At 51.0% G+C, this 20,606-nt stretch overlaps 1 protein-coding gene across 3 annotated transcripts in view; it reads right to left on the reverse strand.

Moving 5' to 3' along the window:
- Window positions 1–2,080: 2,080 nt before the first annotated feature.
- The window catches only part of LOC116946236 (myosin-10-like), a 111,686-nt gene continuing 93,160 nt past the window's right edge, over window positions 2,081–20,606 (reverse strand). For all 3 annotated transcript variants that reach the window (XM_032961248.2, XM_032961245.2, XM_032961247.2), the window contains 16 exons: window positions 20,083–20,295; window positions 19,338–19,482; window positions 17,584–17,790; window positions 16,660–16,764; window positions 15,861–16,013; window positions 15,561–15,695; window positions 15,108–15,221; window positions 14,201–14,413; window positions 13,273–13,485; window positions 9,309–9,599; window positions 8,007–8,095; window positions 7,308–7,431; window positions 6,806–7,014; window positions 5,923–6,031; window positions 5,055–5,227; window positions 2,081–4,540 (listed from right to left, as the gene is read on the reverse strand). In XM_032961248.2, coding sequence (XP_032817139.1) covers window positions 4,420–4,540; window positions 5,055–5,227; window positions 5,923–6,031; window positions 6,806–7,014; window positions 7,308–7,431; window positions 8,007–8,095; window positions 9,309–9,599; window positions 13,273–13,485; window positions 14,201–14,413; window positions 15,108–15,221; window positions 15,561–15,695; window positions 15,861–16,013; window positions 16,660–16,764; window positions 17,584–17,790; window positions 19,338–19,482; window positions 20,083–20,295 — 2,614 coding nt within the window. In that variant the 3' untranslated portion in view covers window positions 2,081–4,419. The remainder of the gene's footprint in view (window positions 4,541–5,054; window positions 5,228–5,922; window positions 6,032–6,805; window positions 7,015–7,307; window positions 7,432–8,006; window positions 8,096–9,308; window positions 9,600–13,272; window positions 13,486–14,200; window positions 14,414–15,107; window positions 15,222–15,560; window positions 15,696–15,860; window positions 16,014–16,659; window positions 16,765–17,583; window positions 17,791–19,337; window positions 19,483–20,082; window positions 20,296–20,606) is intronic.

Here is a 20,606-nt window from a genome sequence, read left to right on the forward strand (position 1 = left end):
GTTTTTTGTTTATTTGTTTGTGTTGCTTGTTAGGTTTGTTACACGCCGCGCTATTGACTAACGTTTGCTGAAACGTGCTTAATAGTTTAGCACCGAAACACTCTCCCCACCACGCACCGCTCGCAGACCGAGCTGCATTTGGCTTTGCGGTTGCCGGACGAATCCCTGGGAAAGTTCGGCGCGCCCCTTACACGCGAGGTCATTGGACGCGAACGTGAGCCACCCCTGTGACCTCGCTGATCTCGTCGAGGGAAGAGAAACCATCACGCTGACCACCCCGGTCATACTCGCAGCAGCAGAAGCAGCAGCAGAAGAGCAAGAGACGGTCCACTGAATCGCGCGCGTTCAGATGCGCTTCTGCACCCGTCTGGAACGCTCTTCCCGATATTAGGGCAGTCACTGTGGAGCTGTGTATTTTTTTTTCAAATTTAAACTGAAAACAAATTTGCTTAGAACTTTTTTTTGTATTTACACGCTTTTATTATTTAACTCACTCTGTCTGTTGTCATATCCTCAAATCTTGTAACTCAATTTTAAACCACTTCCCAATGTGGTATTGACTGCAAACTTGGTATACTTATGTCATACTGATGACAATACTATATTCTATCATAAACATATTTTTAAACATTACTTTTTATATATTATGTTTCGGCTTGGGTCTAATTGTCCACGCTCGACTGGCGTTGGCTGTAAATCACCACGGGCCCCATACGTTGTGGCAAGCTTCGGGGCCACTTCCTGGAGTCGTGGAGCTATTCAATGACTAGTACGGTACATTTCATTAAAGCGTGTTTAAAAAAAGTTTTTTTTTAAAATATCACTTATTAAAAATGTATTTAGAACTTTTTTTGTGTTTACTTTGTTGCCCTTCACATCCGCATCTCCGATTGGTACGGTTGGCTACGTACGGTGCGAAAGAAGTTCAACATACGGTGCACTTTGTTGTTGGGGATTAGGGATTCCTTACACTAAGCAGATGTAATTGCGGTGGGTTTTTTTTTTACAGCCGAGCTTGGTATCCGGGATGAGCGTCGGAAAGATCTTGAGTGGATGCAGCGGAATATAAGGGGGTGGAGGGACCTCCCACCTCCCTCACGGTGTTCTAAAATGTGTAGTGATGATCTAAACTGGTCCCACCGGCTTCCCGTTCTCCACATGGCATTGACCAGCATGGCGTTTGGTCAGACAACCACCACAGCTTGTCACGGGAGGGCCCTTCATCCGGCATTGACAAGGGGGCTTCGAATGATATTTTAGATACAATTGTCCTTGAGCTCGAAATGATGCTTTTTGTGATCACAAGCACTTTTCAGTTTGTATCCTTGGCCAGTGTCTTGTTCTGATCTTGGTCATAACTGGAAGTATATACAGTACTAGTGTACGGTCTAATTTTTGGTAAAATCTTGACTTAAAGCTTTCGTGACTGCAGGAATTCATGTTGCATATAGTACCAGAGTATGTTTTTTGTTTGCATTCTGACCACAAGCATTGTGGTTAATGCAGACATGATTCCTTGTACAAAGTTTTCAGTTTGGTGTTTTAACATCTTAACACCTGTTTTGTTGACAGAAAAAAGGGGAAAAAACCTATTATCGAAATTCATATTCTTTAGGTCTTTCGGTAAAGTCACGTAGATAGGTTCAAAGAAAATAAAAAAAACTACGTTTCGATGACGACCGCTTGTGTTGCGATTGAAACGTCGAGTTTTTGTTGTTTTCTTTGAACCTATCTACGTGACTTTACCGAAAGACCCAAAGAATATTGTTGGTAAAGTCCAAATTACTCCCAACTCAAATTAGTAATGAGGTACTGTAGTGCCCTTCACCGTTATAACTCATCAACCAGTGAGGCAAATGTCACATTCCCATGGTCGGGTTATCGTTTCACAGAACCTCTACTACAGGATGTTTTTTTTTACAAAGTGGTGGTTCTTTTACCAGCCCCAGGAGGATGGGGCGAGTCAACCATAGACCAGGATTTTAACTTGCAACCTCAAATTGAGCTGAGGGTAACCATCAATCGCCATGGGAAGTCATCCCCCCCTTAGCCAGACACAAGAAACAAGCTTTTTAACACATTTACCATTACCATCATTTTTATTGAGGGTCAAAGCTCAAGTGGTCCCCACATGGTTGTTACAGGAAAATAATCTCCCCAAAGGTCACCACACTCCATGTTATCACTAAATGAACACACATGGACATCAGGACCAGCAATTTGTCAAAACAGGTTCCCCACTGTGGCATAAGCGATGGTGGTTATGGCCCGAAAACAAATTAAACAAAGAGAATCACACTGCTTGCCCTGGGCCAATGTAAATGGAACAAGAGTGTAATATAACAAAAATTATAAAAACGGACTACAAAACCGTTTAATTTGTCTCAATAAGGCAACCACATAACAAGGCATCTCAACAGCGGCAAGGTGATGTGCCCTTTGCAGCATTAACAAGTGCAACAAGGTCACAGGATATATGGGAAGGAAGGCACTTATACAATTATAGACTGCGCACTTATATTATAAAGGGACGCATTTTAAGTAGGCTTGTGTTCTTTTCAGAGCACAATACGAAACCCCGTTTGTATTGCCTTGCATATGAGAAAGCGATATTGTTTAATGAACTATTATTGAATGATTGCTGCTCATAAAATATGGATATGCATAGCAGCAAAATAATAAAAGAAAACTAATGATGTGATGGATGCTTACTGAAAAGAACTAAAATAGAACTAATGTAAAATAAAAAAAGGCGACCGAAGACTCTTGGACATTGCGGAGAGTAATATTAATGGTGTCGATAGTCCAAGACTAAATGGCTGAATTTAACAATGTTTAATATCACTACGTGATTGGTTATTGCTAATTGTCGATCATGTCCATTGCCCTGGTGACAAGCACCCCCCATTACTTAATGACAACCATAAATCTATTTACCAATACCAAAGCAAAACATGAACAAACATAAAAAAACTAATTCTAGAATTCATACATAGATGGAAATGTATGTTATTGAAACAATAACTTTAGGAATGTTATTGTGTTAATGATTCATTGGAATTGGCGCATGTTTGACGATACAAAAGAATGCTCTCGAGCCTCACTTGAACTCATGACATCACATATCAAAGGTTGGGTTGGTGGTTGAGTTTGGTCACAATTGCATCATTTTGTGTAACGACTAGAAATATCAATGACAATAACAAATGACCACAGTCCAAATAAAACCATATCCACATTTCCTACAAAGAATATCTGATTGTATAAAAAGATGCTTTTATTGTAATACAATTTTAACATCAACATATAAGCATACACCCAAGTAACCTGGTGATTTACGATCCAGAAAAGGAAAGCATGTATATAGTTAAGATCTATCTCACTTTCGCAATCTGTTGGTTCCAATTGGCTGGGTGGTGTCAGGGGGCTCATAAATGGTTAATGAGCTGAGACCAACAAATTTTCCTTGTATGAAAACCTTAATTAATCGTAATTTGCAGGCTGCGATTAAAATCCATGTTACAAGTCCTAGCTTCAAGTGCTTCAACACAGGTTTAATAGTCATCTGAGCCACCTGGCCAGCACTCTAGCACATGTCATTAGCATTTTACCAAGAAGTCCATTATTCAGTGGCTGGGACACAGCTATCAGTGTAAAGGGTGGTGTGGTGGCTCAAGAGTGGGAAACAAGAGGTCAAAACACATGATTAAAAACACGATTGTTTTGCTTTCCTTGCACTCCAATTATTCTATTAGCATTCCGTTCCAAACGAGTAACCACCGAGATCACCTAAAACTACACTTGGAGCCACTTTAATTGGGCTCTTATCCACAGGAGCTGCCATATCTTGCCACATGCTCTTTAACGAGTATTTGCCAGAGAGCAATCAAACTTAAATTCCATGCTCAATGTTTTACCAAGATGCTCATCGATATATTAGCCTATTTTTTTGGAAAATGACGTCTCAATAAATTTGGGTCATGAAGAATGGTTCACCACTGGTTAATTTTGGTAAAATAGATGGGGATATTAGACGAGCAAACTTTACAAAACAAGCTGGTAGGTATGAATATCTTTAGTGGTGTTTTTATTGTTTAAGGATTTACAGCCCAAGGTGAAGTTAAGTGGTTATCATGGCCAGTGCCAGATCCTGCAACTGTTACACAGTCAACACTTGACCTCGAAAGTCCGCACTTAAATGATCATCACCACCCTTTGGTTTTTGGTTTATTGCCAGTCTCTGGGTGCCCACTCCAATGCTGTTATTATTAACTTTGATTTCAATGCAGCCATTCCACATCCCTCACTTTGATCGCGAGTCCCTGTGTGAGCTTGTGTGTGTGTGTATATGCCCATGTGTTTCGTGTGCGTGTGTATATATGTGCGTGTGCATTCCCCCTCCTCCAGTAGGAACCCCATTCACTCAGGCTTGGCATCTCCCTGGATTTTGTCACCGCTGGTCTCATCGTCAGAAACTTCTGTCTCTGTGACGGACGAGACGACACGTCGCGTGATGCTCGTGAAGGTGTAGGGCCCGCGTCTGCACAGAGGGGGGAGGGGCGAGAGGAGTGAGGAACAAGGGGCAGGTGGAGCGAGAAGTGTCATTCAAAGAGCTACAACTCATGACTACTCGTGATAAATGACCAGCTCATTTTGTAGTTGATCGCGAATCAATTATACGTTCACAATCGGTGGTCAAAATGATCCAATAGTTGAACGCCAAACCTGTGTACCGGCACTTTTCAAAACAGTTCTTATTCCTCTACTACGAAGTTTCCGCAGAGGAGGGGGCTGAAAGTGGATGTTTCATAAGCAGACTTCTAGCCCACCCTACAAAGAATGTCTGTTGGTAGATTGGCATGCAGGTACGGCAAGCTGGTGGGGGTAGGCAGGCAGGTTGGAATTCAATTTTTTTTAGGTAGTTTAACTCGGTGGTAGTCCAGCCACCCAAAAAACTGTCTATCCTTCCTGCTCGGTGGCCCAAAGCCACATCGTTATTCCCAGTGAAGGGCAGCGAGAGGGATAGCTGCTGCCGGCATCTGGGCTCCACACACCTCAGCTTGGTCTTGAGGGTGTTGACCTCGCGGTTCATGGCTTCGGCAGACTCCGTGACATCCTCAAGCTCCCGCGCCAGCTTGCGCCTCGAAGAGTTGGCACGCGTTGCCTCCTCCTCCGCCTCCTCCAGCTGCCGCTTCAGCGCCTTCATGCGTCCAGTCACCTTCTCCACCTGTAATCATCGCAGCGTGCCCACATTCAAATCAAATCATGAGCAAATTTGGCATTTGCGCGATTCATATATAGCAAGGCTATCACTGTGTTTCGCCGACAATTATAGTCAGCAGTAGTTTTCACAGTAGCGAGGTCATGTTGCGGTGGCTTTACCCAAATAGGTCATTTGTGAGTGATTTTAACACTTGTCAAATTCGGACTGTGATGCTGGCCACACGTGGCCTACTCTTTTTCTAACGATGTCATCATCTTTGGTATTAACCAGGGAAGCTGCTGGGCTCAATCCACAAACCTTTGCAAAAAGCAGCAAATGTGATAACGCAAGGCCACGACACCGCACTGACGACACGGCACCATGCCCGAGGTTCATCAAACGCACAATAATCACGCCACAGGTACATTAACCATAAACTATTGCTGTTGAACGCGATGATGATAGTTAATGACTAACAAATGCAATGATGAAAGGAATGAGGACAAAAGTTACGAACTTGTACACCTGTAATGATTCACAATGTTTCATGGTAAAAATATGATTTATTTATAAAATGTAGTGGTTAATGTAGCTGGCAATATTGGCTGCTTGAGTCAAGTGAAGCTATTGCACGCACATTCATTCATTTGTGGTCACGTTTCAATGTCTCCCAACAGTGTCCATGCATCGTCTGTGCGCGCCCGTGCATCCGTTCCCACCTGCTCACGGTACTGATCCGCGTGGCGGCGTTCATCCTCCACCTGCAGCGCCACCTCCTTGAGCCTCTTGTCCGTGCGCCGCACCAATTTGTTGGCTGCCGCGCGCTCCCTGCGATGACGCGCACACGTCGCTACATTCGTGCGCCTCCACCACCTGACTAAGCCTGAACACTGCCCCGTTGATTTGCTCGCGCTGCAGCCCTCTAAATTATGCTCCTTTGCATCTCTACGCTCCTGCGCTGCCAATGAGTCTATCCGATTCCACCAGTCAACCAGCCAAGCCAAATTAATGTTTCTCCACTGAAAACACGTCAATACTCCCATCCTGTAAGTGTGCCTTTCCCAAAGAACATTTCGCAACCATGTCTGCATTGCCCATGCCATATCAATGTACTAAAACCCCAACACATCTCAGGAGTTATCCATGTGTGCATCAATGTGCCTTCACCAAAGACTCATCTTAATTCCCCATGCCACACGTGTACATACCAACAAATTAGACCTGTTGATGTCTGCCTCACCATAGCACGCACTCCACTCATTCACCAAAGGCGAATCGCCATCATGAAATCTTCACTACCATCCAGCACTCGTTTATGCAAACATATCAACATACCTCCATCACTACCATCACAAGACAGTAAATGTTTTAAGTGCATCTTGGTCCGTTCCATTTACTGCCCCCAATTCTAGGAAATTCCATCCATGTCCTGTCAATTCTACTTCACCTCTACCCTACCTAACAGATGTCAATCTATACCTCCATCATCACAGAACCACCTCCATCCAACAGATTCCATCTATGCCCAATCAATTTCCTTCCATCACTTTGCCTCCACCTCAACCCATATGTGTTGTCAGCATCCTGTCCGTCTGCCCTCACCGCGCTTCCATGTCGAGCTGCTCATCCAGGGCGGCAATCTTGGCCTCCAAGGTGGCGATGATGCTCTTGTACTTGGTTTTGCCCTCCGACTCCAGCTCTTGCAGCTTCAGCTTCAGCTCCTTGTTCTGGCGCTCGAGTTGCAGACGAAGCCCATCGGCCTTCTGCGTGAGGCTGCGTTCGCTGGTCAGCTCCATCGTTATCTGGTCCACCTGCACCGCGGTGGGCAAGAACACCGGCATGGTGACGACGCGCTCGTCTTTGTCGCCATCATCATTATTATCCACGGTGGCTCATCATTAAGGGCCGGTGGGTCCAGGCCCCATCAGTGAAAAAAGGAATAGGAAAAAAAAAACACCTTCACAATACTTGTTCATTATAAAAAGCAGAAAAAGTATACACCACCCTCTCTTCCACTCCTTTCACCACTTCCGCCCTCTCCTGTTTGAGTCAATCAAGTGCCTGGGGAACATATCTGCAGCGTTGACTGCCGTGCTGAATGCACCTGAAGCGTGGTCTTGCGCAGGCGGTCCTGAAGGAGCTCTGTGTTGTTCTGCTCCTCGTCGACCTCCTCCTCCAGCTGCACGATGCGAGTCTCGAGTCGACGCTTCTCATCCAGCAGCGCAGACCTGCGGGAGAGAGTTCACGCCATGTCTCGCACCATCGTCCTTCGCTGCTGTGCGTTCTAACTGCTTGGAGGATGAGGGTAGAACAGCCTGACTCCCAAGAGCACACATGAGCAGTAACGGGCAGTGAGAGGGACAGCTGTCTCCACACATAAATAAAAATACATTTCAGTCCATCAGTCAATTCACTTTCCATACCAATATTATTCAGCAGCATGTGTTTCAGCAAGCAAACACAATACCAGTCTTTACCTTCTGGGACTCATTCGCAGAGTCAGGCTCCGGGCTGCCAATAGTGACGAGCCCCACTCTGCTCATCTCTCAGGTTAGAGGCTCGGAACAAGTGGTTAAAATACCAGATTAGCCATGGTCCTGCAAGTTTTTTCCAATGGACGACCACCGATGTATTCCCTTAAATTGGTATTCCAGGCCCAATTACCCATCATAATTTACTTCACATCATTGTGTGATGTGTTATTTTTCTCAGTGCAATTCCAAGCATTGGTAATCATCACAACGGTGGACACCGATATCGTTTCGTGAAAAATGATACCGCGCTGTGCGTCTGTGTTACGCACTTCCCAGAGCTGCCGCTGGCGATCTCCTCGGCGAGCTCATCGCGCTCCGCCTCCACGTGCCGGCGAGCGCGCTCGGCAGCTGCCAGTTCCTGAATGATCACAAAGACAGAGACAAAGATCTCCCTTATAGCCTTAACAGACTGTTAGGACAAGTGCTGTTATAGCAAGCACCTATGAAGGCGGACAAAGCACACGAGGGGGTGGGAGGCCAGCACCACATTCGGCCGCCTTTGTATCCTGAGTGGCGATGTTCACACATCGCAGACACTCATTTGAGGCAGAATTGACCTAGGGGAGACCCAGGACCAATTCAGATAATCGTCACTTGTGTTGGCCGTGAGCGGGAATTGTACTCGGGTTGCCCGGTTCATAGTTCCTGCGCTAATCACGACACTATCGCTCAATAAACACACGCGCATATCTTTTTAGCACAACAATTTCATCTGACCTGGCATGGAATTGCTATATTACTCAGCTAGCTAAGGAGGTATCGAAGAATAATGGCTCTCTTTTCCCCTGCCAAATATTTAATTCTGAACAATTATTAACATGACTATAGAAGCACAAATTCAGCCATGCTGGAATACTGTTGTCCTGCCTGGAGTGGAGCACCTAGTGCCCATCTCATTTCACCTTTTCAACGATAGAATTCCCTCCCATTATCTCCGATTTCAAATTCTACGGCCTTCACTCAATTCAGTATTCACTTCCCTATTATGCCTTCAATAGTGCTGTTGTTTACTGGTTGCTTGGCAATTTGTAATTTTGGGCAGTTCAGTTATTTTGAGTACACTGCATTCCCCTGGGATGCTGCCGCAGTGAATAGTTCATAGCTGACTGGACATGCAATCCAGAGGTCGCTAGTTCAATCTCCGCACACGGAATTTGAAAAAAATGGGCAAGTTTCTTAAATCCCCCCCCACCTCTGTCCTCTTAGCATTCTAAATGGATGTACCACAGTTGATAGGCATATTTGCATGTGGCAGGGTAAAGTGTACGTAACCCCCAACTCTGATTTGTTGGCGACCTGATGCACGAATCCTGTGGGCGTCATAAATCAAACTTACCGTTATTATCTGGCTAGCGTGGAAGAGTACGCCACAATACCCTCTTACAGGGTCTCTCTGGAGCTTGCTCGAGTGAAGACTCTTCCGCCAGCGGTGGCAATCCGCACCTGAATGTTGTTGTTTACCTTTTATCCAATAACCCCGTGTTACATGCGGGTCACGGCATATCCGGTCACTTTATTTCATAGGACACACTGCGCGGATCACTTTGGCGGTAGAGCACGGTCTTGCTCACCTCCTGCAGGTGCATGATCTCGGCCTCGAGGCTCTTGAACTTCTTGTCGTTATCGCGCGCCTGGTTGAAGATCTCGTCGCGGGAGGTGCGCGTCTCCTCCAGCTCGCGGTAGAACTCCTTGAACTGCGTCTGCAGCTTGCGCAGCTGCTTGGTGGCCTCGTCCCGGCCCTTGTTGGCCGTCTCAGCCTGGCCCACCAGGTCCTGCAGGTCCATCTCCAGCTTCTTCTTGGCGTTCACAGCCTGCGCACGCTGCTTGCGCTCTTCCTCCAGCTCCGTCTCCATCTCGCGCACCTGCGCACGCCACACGCGCCCGGGGGAGGGGTGGTTTGATGTCAATGTGCGGATTTCAATAAGTTGGGAAGGATTGATACTGATTCAATCAATTTCCAATGCTCACAATGCCTATTATGAATCGGGAAACGCAAGAGGCAACTGCAAATATTAATTGCATGCTTGTTCCCTGCAGTCAATGCAAATGACAAAGAACAAACTACACAGTAACGATGCAGAAACATCGGTTCTGTAAATGAATCTTGAACCAGAATCGTAACAATTCATTACATTTCAGGCAGTGTGTATCCATTAAATGAAAATGCAACACACTAAAGCCTCAATAGAAGAAGAGGCTACCAAACCACTTTATTTTGTTACTAGAATAACACTGACCTATGGCAATTGCCAGATTAAATCTACTGTAAATAAAGCACCACTGAATATGCCCAGGGGCCCCTAAACAAAACATACATTTGAATACAGTTACAAAAAGCACACCTTATGTTTTTGGGTTGAGTCTTTCTTCAAAATAAAAGCATGACCAACGTGTCCGCCAGTCTTACCGCGCGTCTGGCCCACGCGCCTCTAGCCCCCGCGCGTCTAGCCCCCGCGCGTCTAGCCCCCGCGCGTCTAGCCCCCGCGCGTCTAGCCCCCGCGCGTCTAGCCCCCGCGCGTCTAGCCCCCGCGCGTCTAGCCCCCGCGCGTCTAGCCCCCGCGCGTCTAGCCCCCGCGCGTCTAGCCCCCGCGCGTCTAGCCCCCGCGCGTCTCGCCCACGCGCCTCTAGCCCACGCGCCTCTAGCCCACGCGCCTCTAGCCCACGCGCCTCTAGCCCACGCGCGTCTAGCCCCCGCGCGTCTAGCCCCCGCGCGTCTAGCCCACGCGCCTCTAGCCCACGCGCCTCTAGCCCACGCGCCTCTAGCCCACGCGCCTCTAGCCCCCGCGCGTCTAGCCCACGCGCCTCTAGCCCACGCGCCTCTAGCCCACGCGCGTCTAGCCCCCGCGCCTCTAGCCCCCGCGCCTCTAGCCCCCGCGCCTCTAGCCCCCGCGCCTCTAGCCCCCGCGCCTCTAGCCCCCGCGCGTCTAGCCCCCGCGCGTCTAGCCCCCGCGCGTCTAGCCCCCGCGCGTCTAGCCCCCGCGCGTCTAGCCCCCGCGCGTCTAGCCCCCGCGCGTCTAGCCCCCGCGCGTCTAGCCCCCGCGCGTCTAGCCCCCGCGCGTCTAGCCCCCGCGCGTCTAGCCCACGCGCCTCTAGCCCACGCGCGTCTAGCCCACGCGCGTCTAGCCCCCGCGCGTCTAGCCCCCGCGCGTCTAGCCCACGCGCCTCTAGCCCACGCGCCTCTAGCCCACGCGCCTCTAGCCCACGCGCCTCTAGCCCACGCGCGTCTAGCCCCCGCGCGTCTAGCCCCCGCGCGTCTAGCCCCCGCGCGTCTAGCCCCCGCGCCTCTAGCCCCCGCGCCTCTAGCCCCCGCGCCTCTAGCCCCCGCGCCTCTAGCCCCCGCGCGTCTAGCCCCCGCGCGTCTAGCCCCCGCGCGTCTAGCCCCCGCGCGTCTAGCCCCCGCGCGTCTAGCCCCCGCGCGTCTAGCCCCCGCGCGTCTAGCCCACGCGCCTCTAGCCCACGCGCCTCTAGCCCACGCGCCTCTAGCCCACGCGCGTCTAGCCCACGCGCGTCTAGCCCCCGCGCGTCTAGCCCCCGCGCGTCTAGCCCACGCGCGTCTAGCCCACGCGCGTCTCGCCCACGCGCCTCTAGCCCACGCGCCTCTAGCCCACGCGCCTCTAGCCCACGCGCCTCTAGCCCACGCGCGTCTAGCCCACGCGCCTCTAGCCCACGCGCCTCTAGCCCACGCGCCTCTAGCCCACGCGCCTCTAGCCCACGCGCCTCTAGCCCACGCGCGTCTAGCCCACGCGCGTCTAGCCCACGCGCCTCTAGCCCACGCGCGTCTAGCCCACGCGCCTCTAGCCCACGCGCCTCTAGCCCACGCGCCTCTAGCCCACGCGCCTCTAGCCCACGCGCCTCTAGCCCACGCGCGTCTAGCCCCCGCGCGTCTAGCCCCCGCGCGTCTAGCCCCCGCGCCTCTAGCCCCCGCGCCTCTAGCCCCCGCGCCTCTAGCCCCCGCGCCTCTAGCCCCCGCGCGTCTAGCCCCCGCGCGTCTAGCCCCCGCGCGTCTAGCCCCCGCGCGTCTAGCCCCCGCGCGTCTAGCCCCCGCGCGTCTAGCCCCCGCGCGTCTAGCCCCCGCGCGTCTAGCCCCCGCGCGTCTAGCCCACGCGCCTCTAGCCCACGCGCGTCTAGCCCACGCGCGTCTAGCCCCCGCGCGTCTAGCCCCCGCGCGTCTAGCCCACGCGCCTCTAGCCCACGCGCCTCTAGCCCACGCGCCTCTAGCCCACGCGCCTCTAGCCCACGCGCCTCTAGCCCACGCGCCTCTAGCCCACGCGCCTCTAGCCCCCGCGCGTCTAGCCCACGCGCCTCTAGCCCACGCGCGTCTAGCCCCCGCGCGTCTAGCCCCCGCGCGTCTAGCCCCCGCGCCTCTAGCCCCCGCGCCTCTAGCCCCCGCGCCTCTAGCCCCCGCGCGTCTAGCCCCCGCGCGTCTAGCCCCCGCGCGTCTAGCCCCCGCGCGTCTAGCCCCCGCGCGTCTAGCCCCCGCGCGTCTAGCCCCCGCGCGTCTAGCCCCCGCGCGTCTAGCCCCCGCGCGTCTAGCCCCCGCGCGTCTAGCCCCCGCGCGTCTAGCCCCCGCGCGTCTAGCCCACGCGCCTCTAGCCCACGCGCGTCTAGCCCACGCGCGTCTAGCCCCCGCGCGTCTAGCCCCCGCGCGTCTAGCCCCCGCGCCTCTAGCCCACGCGCCTCTAGCCCACGCGCCTCTAGCCCACGCGCCTCTAGCCCACGCGCCTCTAGCCCACGCGCCTCTAGCCCCCGCGCGTCTAGCCCACGCGCCTCTAGCCCACGCGCGTCTAGCCCCCGCGCGTCTAGCCCCCGCGCGTCTAGCCCCCGCGCCTCTAGCCCCCGCGCCTCTAGCCCCCGCGCCTCTAGCCCCCGCGCCTCTAGCCCCCGCGCGTCTAGCCCCCGCGCGTCTAGCCCCCGCGCGTCTAGCCCCCGCGCGTCTAGCCCCCGCGCGTCTAGCCCCCGCGCGTCTAGCCCCCGCGCGTCTAGCCCCCGCGCGTCTAGCCCACGCGCCTCTAGCCCACGCGCCTCTAGCCCACGCGCCTCTAGCCCACGCGCCTCTAGCCCACGCGCGTCTAGCCCCCGCGCGTCTAGCCCCCGCGCGTCTAGCCCCCGCGCGTCTAGCCCACGCGCCTCTAGCCCACGCGCGTCTCGCCCACGCGCCTCTAGCCCACGCGCCTCTAGCCCACGCGCGTCTAGCCCACGCGCGTCTAGCCCACGCGCCTCTAGCCCACGCGCGTCTAGCCCACGCGCGTCTAGCCCACGCGCGTCTAGCCCACGCGCGTCTAGCCCACGCGCGTCTAGCCCACGCGCGTCTAGCCCACGCGCGTCTAGCCCACGCGCGTCTAGCCCCCGCGCGTCTAGCCCACGCGCGTCTAGCCCACGCGCGTCTAGCCCCCGCGCGTCTAGCCCACGCGCGTCTAGCCCACGCGCGTCTAGCCCACGCGCGTCTAGCCCACGCGCGTCTAGCCCACGCGCCTCTAGCCCACGCGCGTCTAGCCCACGCGTCTCCAGCCCGCGCGTCTCCCCCGCCGTGCCCACCTGCTTGATGAGCAGGCGCCGCTTCTCCTCGCCCTGCTCATCCTTGCCCAGCAGCTCGCGGTCGTACTGCGCCTTCAGCGCCTGCATGTTGACCTCCAGGCGCAGCTTGGCATCCTCGGTGGCCTGCAGCTCATCCTCCAGCTCCTCCAACTGCGTGCGCATCTCCGCCACCTGCTGGTCCAGGGCCCGCTTCGACTTCTCCAACTCGTGCACCTGCAGCACGGGTCAAACGGGTGGCGGCGGTGGCCACGAAGGGAGAGAACAATGTAAGACCAAGGGGCAACTCGTGTTCACCCTCCAAGTGAAGTGCGACCGCACGCAACGGACACGTTGAAGTCCACAGCCCTCGCCTAGAAAGTAACAAGCGACCTTGGCGAGCGAGTGCTATTTTATACATGGTCAAGTTAAAATGCAATGGTAATTGGATGATTGGTGTTCCAGAAGCTTTAAACGCTGCCTGGAAGAGTGATTTGTCTCGCTTTTTAAAGCACTCGCAGACACATTTCCATGTCTTTCATTTTGATAAGATGACTTTTTCATGAAATTTTCCTTTTGCAAAGTATTTTTCAGATTCTTTAAGAACACAGATCAACTCAAGCGAGGAAAAAAACTACGGTATTTTGCAGGTCTTTTATATACCTCTTCTTGAATTTCCTCCCAAATTTTATTCTGATTGTGCCATTGGTGTCAATTAAAAATGTAGAGCTCTGAAATTGGGTGGGATATCACCCTGCATTGGGAAACAGGTCTGGTGAGTATGAATTTTCTCCAGATTTGTATGGCTTTTCAAACCCAAGATCTCAGTGGTGGCACCAGCTCAAGCCCCCTGATCTCCGAGCCACCAGGTCCTTCTATAGCCCAATGTCCCTTTTAAAAACCTCAAAATCTCTTTGCGCCGGGCACAGCAGAGTCGAGAGTGGAAACGTACGTTCTTGCCGACGTCGTCCTTGGAGCTGACGAGGTCCTCCATCTCGGCGCGGAGCTGCTTGTTGCTCCGCTCCAGCTCCCCCTTGGACTCCATGGCCTCCTCGAGCGCCCGAGCCAACGACAGCGCCTTGGTCTCCTTCTCGCGGGCGTCGGCCTCGGCGCGGTCACGCTCCTCGGCGTAGCGCGTGGACACGTTCTTCTCTTCCGCCAGCATCTACACCACAAACAACAACGCGATCGATCACAACAATAAGAAAGTATTCACAATCGTAGCTGTAACAATCAGGAGCGCACAGTGGGTAAGAAAGATATGGAATATTGTGCATATGTAGAGTCCTTTTGTCAATCCACTGCTGGATGAGGGAATCCCAATGCTGTGTGGGCTATGGGAGTTACTTGACCATGCTTTACCACACTGGTTAGTGCGGGCTGGTTAAGGCATTCTTTGCTGCTCATAAAGCAGCATAGCACCGTAGGCACCCATTATAACCTGGCATGCTTGGTGGTCATCTAACCAAGCAGTATTCAGGTTCAAACCTGCTTGGCTTCCAAAATCTGACGAGATGGGGCACCTTGCGGATGATTTAGAGAGGCATGATATTTTACAGGTATTGTTATTTTCCTTAGCCAATGTTTCATTAATTCTATTTAGTTTTCCACCAACTTGTATTCTAATTATGTGTGTTGGAAATGATGAAATGAAATGACGAAATTGATGATTAACACTACATTGAAAAAATATATGAATGTGCAAGTTACATTGATATCGCTGATGGATCACGTCAATGTTAAAAGGTATAATTTGATGAAGGCGATGCAGACGACAGTTACGATTATAAGGTAATGCTGACAGTGATGAACGTAATGAAGATGAGAGCAATGGTGATGATGTCGGTGAGGTCACTCGCCTGGTCAAACTTCTTCTGCTTCTTCTCAAGGTTGGACACGGTCTGTCGCTGGTGATCCAGGTCAACCGTGAGGTCGTCCAGCTCCTGCTGTAGCCGGTTCTTGGTTTTCTCCACCTTTTTTGTTTCATTTTCCCACACGCACGCAAGCAGATGGAGGAGCCAACGTGAGGGGGGAAGGAAAGCGGGAAAGTCAATATAATGTGCAGCCTGGATTTTTACACAGCACAGCTCCAATCCATGCAGAAGGAACATCCACAATTCTTGGCCCTGAAACATCTCCAATCACCTGATTATTCTCTGTACCTTACTTTCCTAAGTTTACTTCTCCACAATGTCTGTATCTGGCTGTCCTTGCAGTCCCACCTCACCCAACCTCCATCTCCATATTCCCCACATCTGACCGCGCTAACCCACATGCCACCGATGTCACTGCGTGCCATCACAGCCACCCACCTTGTCATATGCGGCGAGCTTTTCCTCGTAGCGGTTACCCAGGGTCTCCATGTCCTTCTGCAGCTTCCGTTTTGCCTCCTCCAGAGCCTCCACTGTGCCCAAGTTGTCATCCGCGTGCTTCTTGACGTCGCTCAGCTGTCCGCGATAACAAACGAACACACCAGTTGGATTTAGTCAGTGTTGAGACTAGTTGCTGACAATCTGTGGAATATAAATCAAGCCTAAGTCTCTTGATGTAATTCGGTCATCCTCTTCGACTCGGCGACTAAAGCAGTCAACATAATAAGTTCACTCTCATACCTGCGTCTGCAGCGTCGCCAACTGCTTCTCGAGGTTGCGTTTCGCCTGCTCCTCCTCCTCCAGCTGCTCCTGGAGGCTGTTCTTTTCATCCTCCATTTGCCGCACCTTCGTACTGAAGTTTAGCTTCATGCGCGTTTCCTCCTGGAGCAATTCCTGTGGACCGCACACACGGATTGCCATCATCAGCGTCAATGCTTATTGCATCACAGTTACAATATTAATTTACAGGGTGTAAAAATGTGATCTCATATCAGAATTCCTTTTAAAATAGCGGGGATATGCAAATGAAAAGCTATAGGGGAGTGGCAAATAGATGATTGTGCACTATTATTGGTAATGTTTGATTTACTTACACAACTAGAAAATAATTCTATCCAAGGATGACTAAAGTTAGCTATATTAGAAACAAAGTGGATAACAAAGCAAAAATTATCACCGCTCCCATGTGCACACTTTGACAAAAGCTCTCCCAATTAGCCATCATAGACTTTTGGGGCAAGTGCAGTCAGCGAGCACCAATTAAGGCCGACACGGAATGACGTGACCAGCACCACGCGCCCAGCCGCCTTCATCTCACCAGTAGTGATGCTTTACACACACTACGCCAGGAACTCATATTTAAAGTGGAGTCGATTTGGGGAAGGGCCAGGATCAATTCAACGCGCTAACCACTGCACTCCAATGTGTGTGTATGCGTGCACATGTAATGTATATGTGCTTCCACACAAACACACCAATGTATGCCGATTGTGCTCGTTTGTGTGGGAGAATATGGCCAAGGTGGTGGCAGGTCCCATACCTGTGCATCCTGGAGCTGGGACTGCAGGCTCGAAGTCTCCTTGTTCAGCTTGATGGCCTTGCTCTCGGTGTCCGACAGAATGCCCGAGAGGGCCTCCAGCTCGCTCTAAACGCGACGATGGTCCATTAATTTTCATCACAATAACCATTTATTTATTCAATAACATTCATTTCCTGCGACTTCGATTAGCACGGTGGGCTACGTATGGTGCAAAAGAAGTTCAACGTACATTCAAAGTCAGGTCACGTTAGGGCGCTTATAGAGATTGCACAGCGAACACAGTGTATGTTACAAGTTCATAAACTTAAAATTTGATTGAAAGTCCAAGTATCTCCTCGACTCAAATGAGCACTTAGGGGCAGTTGTCATCTCCATCAGCTTTATCACATATAACACTGAAACTGATGATAATGAATTACATTTATATTGTCTTTTATGATAAATACATCCAAGGGACCTTGCACAATCCCATGTATCATCATACAGAAGTAAAGTAATCAAACAGCAATCAACTATGTTCCACACATCCCCTTCTATAAACAATCATAAAGCATCTTAGAAATGTATCATTAATCGTACAGTAAGCAAGCATTTACCACGCAACCTCTTCTCAGACAAGGAGGGCGTGACCAAAATACTAATGGAAGACGAATCCATAACGTCGGAGCTCGTGTGAGAAAATCTCCACCATTCATATCTTTTTGAAAACTAATTTCTTTAGAACTGCGTATTGCCTTTTATAGCTTGTTGTCCTTCTCCGCACCTCTGATTAGCACGGTTGGTTACGCGCAGTGCGAAAAAAGTTCAACATATAAACATCATCAGCGCTCGCCGTCCGCTGGGCGGGTCACCAACTTCGCTGTACTTCTCCGACATTCGCCGTGACCAGAGGGGACCGTGTGCGTGGTGGGAGGGGAGCAGCACCTGGAATTTGTTGGTGCGGTCGGCGAGCTCCGTACGCGCCCGATCGCTCTCCGCCACCTTCGCCTGCAGCTCCTGGACCTGGGCCTCGGCTCGCTTGCGCTTCATCTCCAGTTCGCTACGTGCCTGGCTCAGCACCTTCACCTCGCTTGCCAGCTCACGGTTCTCTCCCTCCAGGCCCTGCTTGTTCTTCTCCACCGTAGCCTTGAACTGTGGGGTCAGAGGGCAGGGGATGCAGGACACGGGGGGGGGGGGGGTGGCCATTAGGTTGGTCAGGTGGTTCATAATGGTCATGTCTGACATCTGAGAACACGTGGATGGTTGAGTTCTCAACCATGTGTGGCGGTGATGATAAAAAAAATAAGCACGTGTGTGCATATGCATATGCATTTGTGTGCACACTTTTGTGTATGTGTATTAGTTGTGCGTACACATGTCTACATGTACATGCGCACGAATGCGTGTGAACACGCATTGGTGGACTTCACCAGTGATGCATATTCAAACCGGTTCTGGGCCTCTCCTAGGTTGACAACTTGAAAGGAGTACCTGGTGTTATGTTTAAACATTGGCACGAGGGAGACAAAGACGGCCAGGCATGGTGCTAGCCACCCACCACCTCATATGCCGTGCTGGGCTTCATTGGTGCTTGCGAACAGCACTTCTCCCAACAGTCTGTTAAAACTATAATGTACATTTGTATTTGCCCCAAAAGCCTATTCAGGCTATATGGGGGATCTGTGTCCTTCTGTATATGTTTATATATTTACATGTACAGTAGAACCTCCGAGATCGACCGCCCCAGAACTCGAACAATTCGGTGATCGAACAAAATTTGACCATTTTTTGCCCCGGACATCGAACAAAAATTCGGAGGTCGAACAACTGGAAAGAACCGGTTTGGGCCGAGACGCGTAGCCAGGGCGACCGAGACGCGTAACCAGGGCGACCGAGACGCGTAACCAGGGCGACCGAGACGCGTAACCAGGGCGACCGAGACGCGTAACCAGGGCGACCGAGACACGTAACCAGGGCGACCGAGACGCGTAGCCAGGGCGACCGAGACGAGTAACCAGGGCGACCGAGACACGTAACCAGGGCGACCGAGACGCGTATCCAGGGCAACCGAGACAAAGGCGAATGACCCAGTTTACGCGTAGCTCTCGCCCAGTGCAGACCCGCAAAACATCGTTCCGTTAACTTTTTCGTTAATTTAATTTATTGTAGTGTTTTTTGTGTTTATCCATACACAATGGCTCCCAAAAAGGTTAGTAGCAGTGATAAGCCAAAAAGGAAGGTTTTGAGAACCACGATAAAACTTTTTATGGAGGGGGACTCCCCTTCCAAGCAACACTGACACCTCCCTCCTCCCCTCCTCACCACCTTTCACTCAAGCCATCCACTTTCCTTACTACAGGTAAAGTGAAGTTCAATGTTCATTTATTCTATTAATTGTAACTTTTTCTTGTTTTTTGTATGCTTTTATGTACTGTATTTTAATATTGTAAACTTTGTGTAAAAATGACCCATAATAGCAGCATCCTTGGGTGGGGAACCAATTAAAGCTATTTATATTCATTCTTATGGGGAAAATTGATTCGGTGTTCGAACAAGTCGGTATTCGAACACGGTTTTGGAACAAATTAAGTTCGATCTCCGAGGTACCACTGTACATGTGCATGCGTTCATGTAGTTGTGTGTTCACGTGTATAGGCGTGTCTATTTATGTGTGTGTGCGTGCATTTGTATGTGCTGACCCTCTTGGCTTGCTCAAGCTGTTCGGACAGTTCCTCCAGGGCCTGGTTGTGCCGTTGCCGCATGTCCTGGATCTGAGACTCATGGTTCCGTGTCTCCTCATCAATCGCTTTCTTCAGCTCAGTCACCTCCTGCTCACGCTTGGATCTGCACGTGGAGCAATGAGAAAAATAATCGATTTAGCATTGTACACTACAAGGACAAGTGTGATCCGCGAGCACTTTTTAAGGATGGCGCTGCATCCAGAGCATGGTGTGGCCAACACCACTCCACTCTTGCCCCTCCAGTGCTGATGTTCGGCAAAGCGCACCAAACGGTCATAAAAAAGAGACCGTAACCCAAAGAACATTTCATATGTTGATACATACATAGGCTGTCGTTTCCCAACTGTCCAAGATATGTTGCTTTGTTAATTAGAAAAAAAAATCCTCAATATATACAGGGCCCTACTTTACTGCATTGATGCATAATGACGAATGGCATTGCACCGTGATGTCAGTGCCATCATTATAACGATCAACATTGCAATTAATATCGCATTCAGCACCATTATATCATCACTTGATATTATCACCAATGTCATTATCATCACAATAATTAACATTAAAACATAACCACCATCACCCTCCATTCACATTACCTCCAATAATACCGGCACCACCACCATTCACACCACCACTACCAGCCACTTCACACCGCCGGCACCACCGCCACCAGCGCATACAGAACACAATGGCCCTTTCTCACTTGAGCTCCTGCTGTGCGGCAGTGGTGTCCAGGGTGTCCTCCAGCTCTGTCTTGAGGGCCTCGAGCTCCTCGCCGAGGTCGCGCTTCTGCTTCTCGGCCTTGGAGCGAGCGGCCTTCTCGGCGTCCAGGTCCTCCTGAAGCTCGGCCAGCTGGGCCTGCAGCTCCCGCAGCTGCTTGAGCGCCAGGTTTTTCTGGCCGCTCTCCTCCTCCACCCTGGAGTGAGCCGATGCACGGATTGCATGGGGACGCAAATGAAGGCAGCGGAATCAGAGAAGCGTTCGTGAACGTGTAATGAAGAACACAACTTCATTGCGCACTGAAATGAAATAAAAGTTTCTCATGTGGCAACTAAATAGCTTGGCTATCTTCTCCATGCCAAAGCCTTCTTTAACTCTGAACAATGATTACTACCTCAAATATTACACATTTTACCAAAGTTAGAAAACTGCTGTCATATCTAAGATGCAACATCCAGTTCCAATATCACTTTACTTGATTGAATTTAATGTGAAGTGGTCAGGTTT

The sequence above is a fragment of the Petromyzon marinus genome, chromosome 26 (genome assembly GCF_048934315.1).
Source record: "Petromyzon marinus isolate PM22_M1 ecotype Great Lakes invasive population chromosome 26, UKy_Petmar_22M1.pri1.0, whole genome shotgun sequence".
Taxonomy (NCBI): domain Eukaryota; kingdom Metazoa; phylum Chordata; class Hyperoartia; order Petromyzontiformes; family Petromyzontidae; genus Petromyzon; species Petromyzon marinus.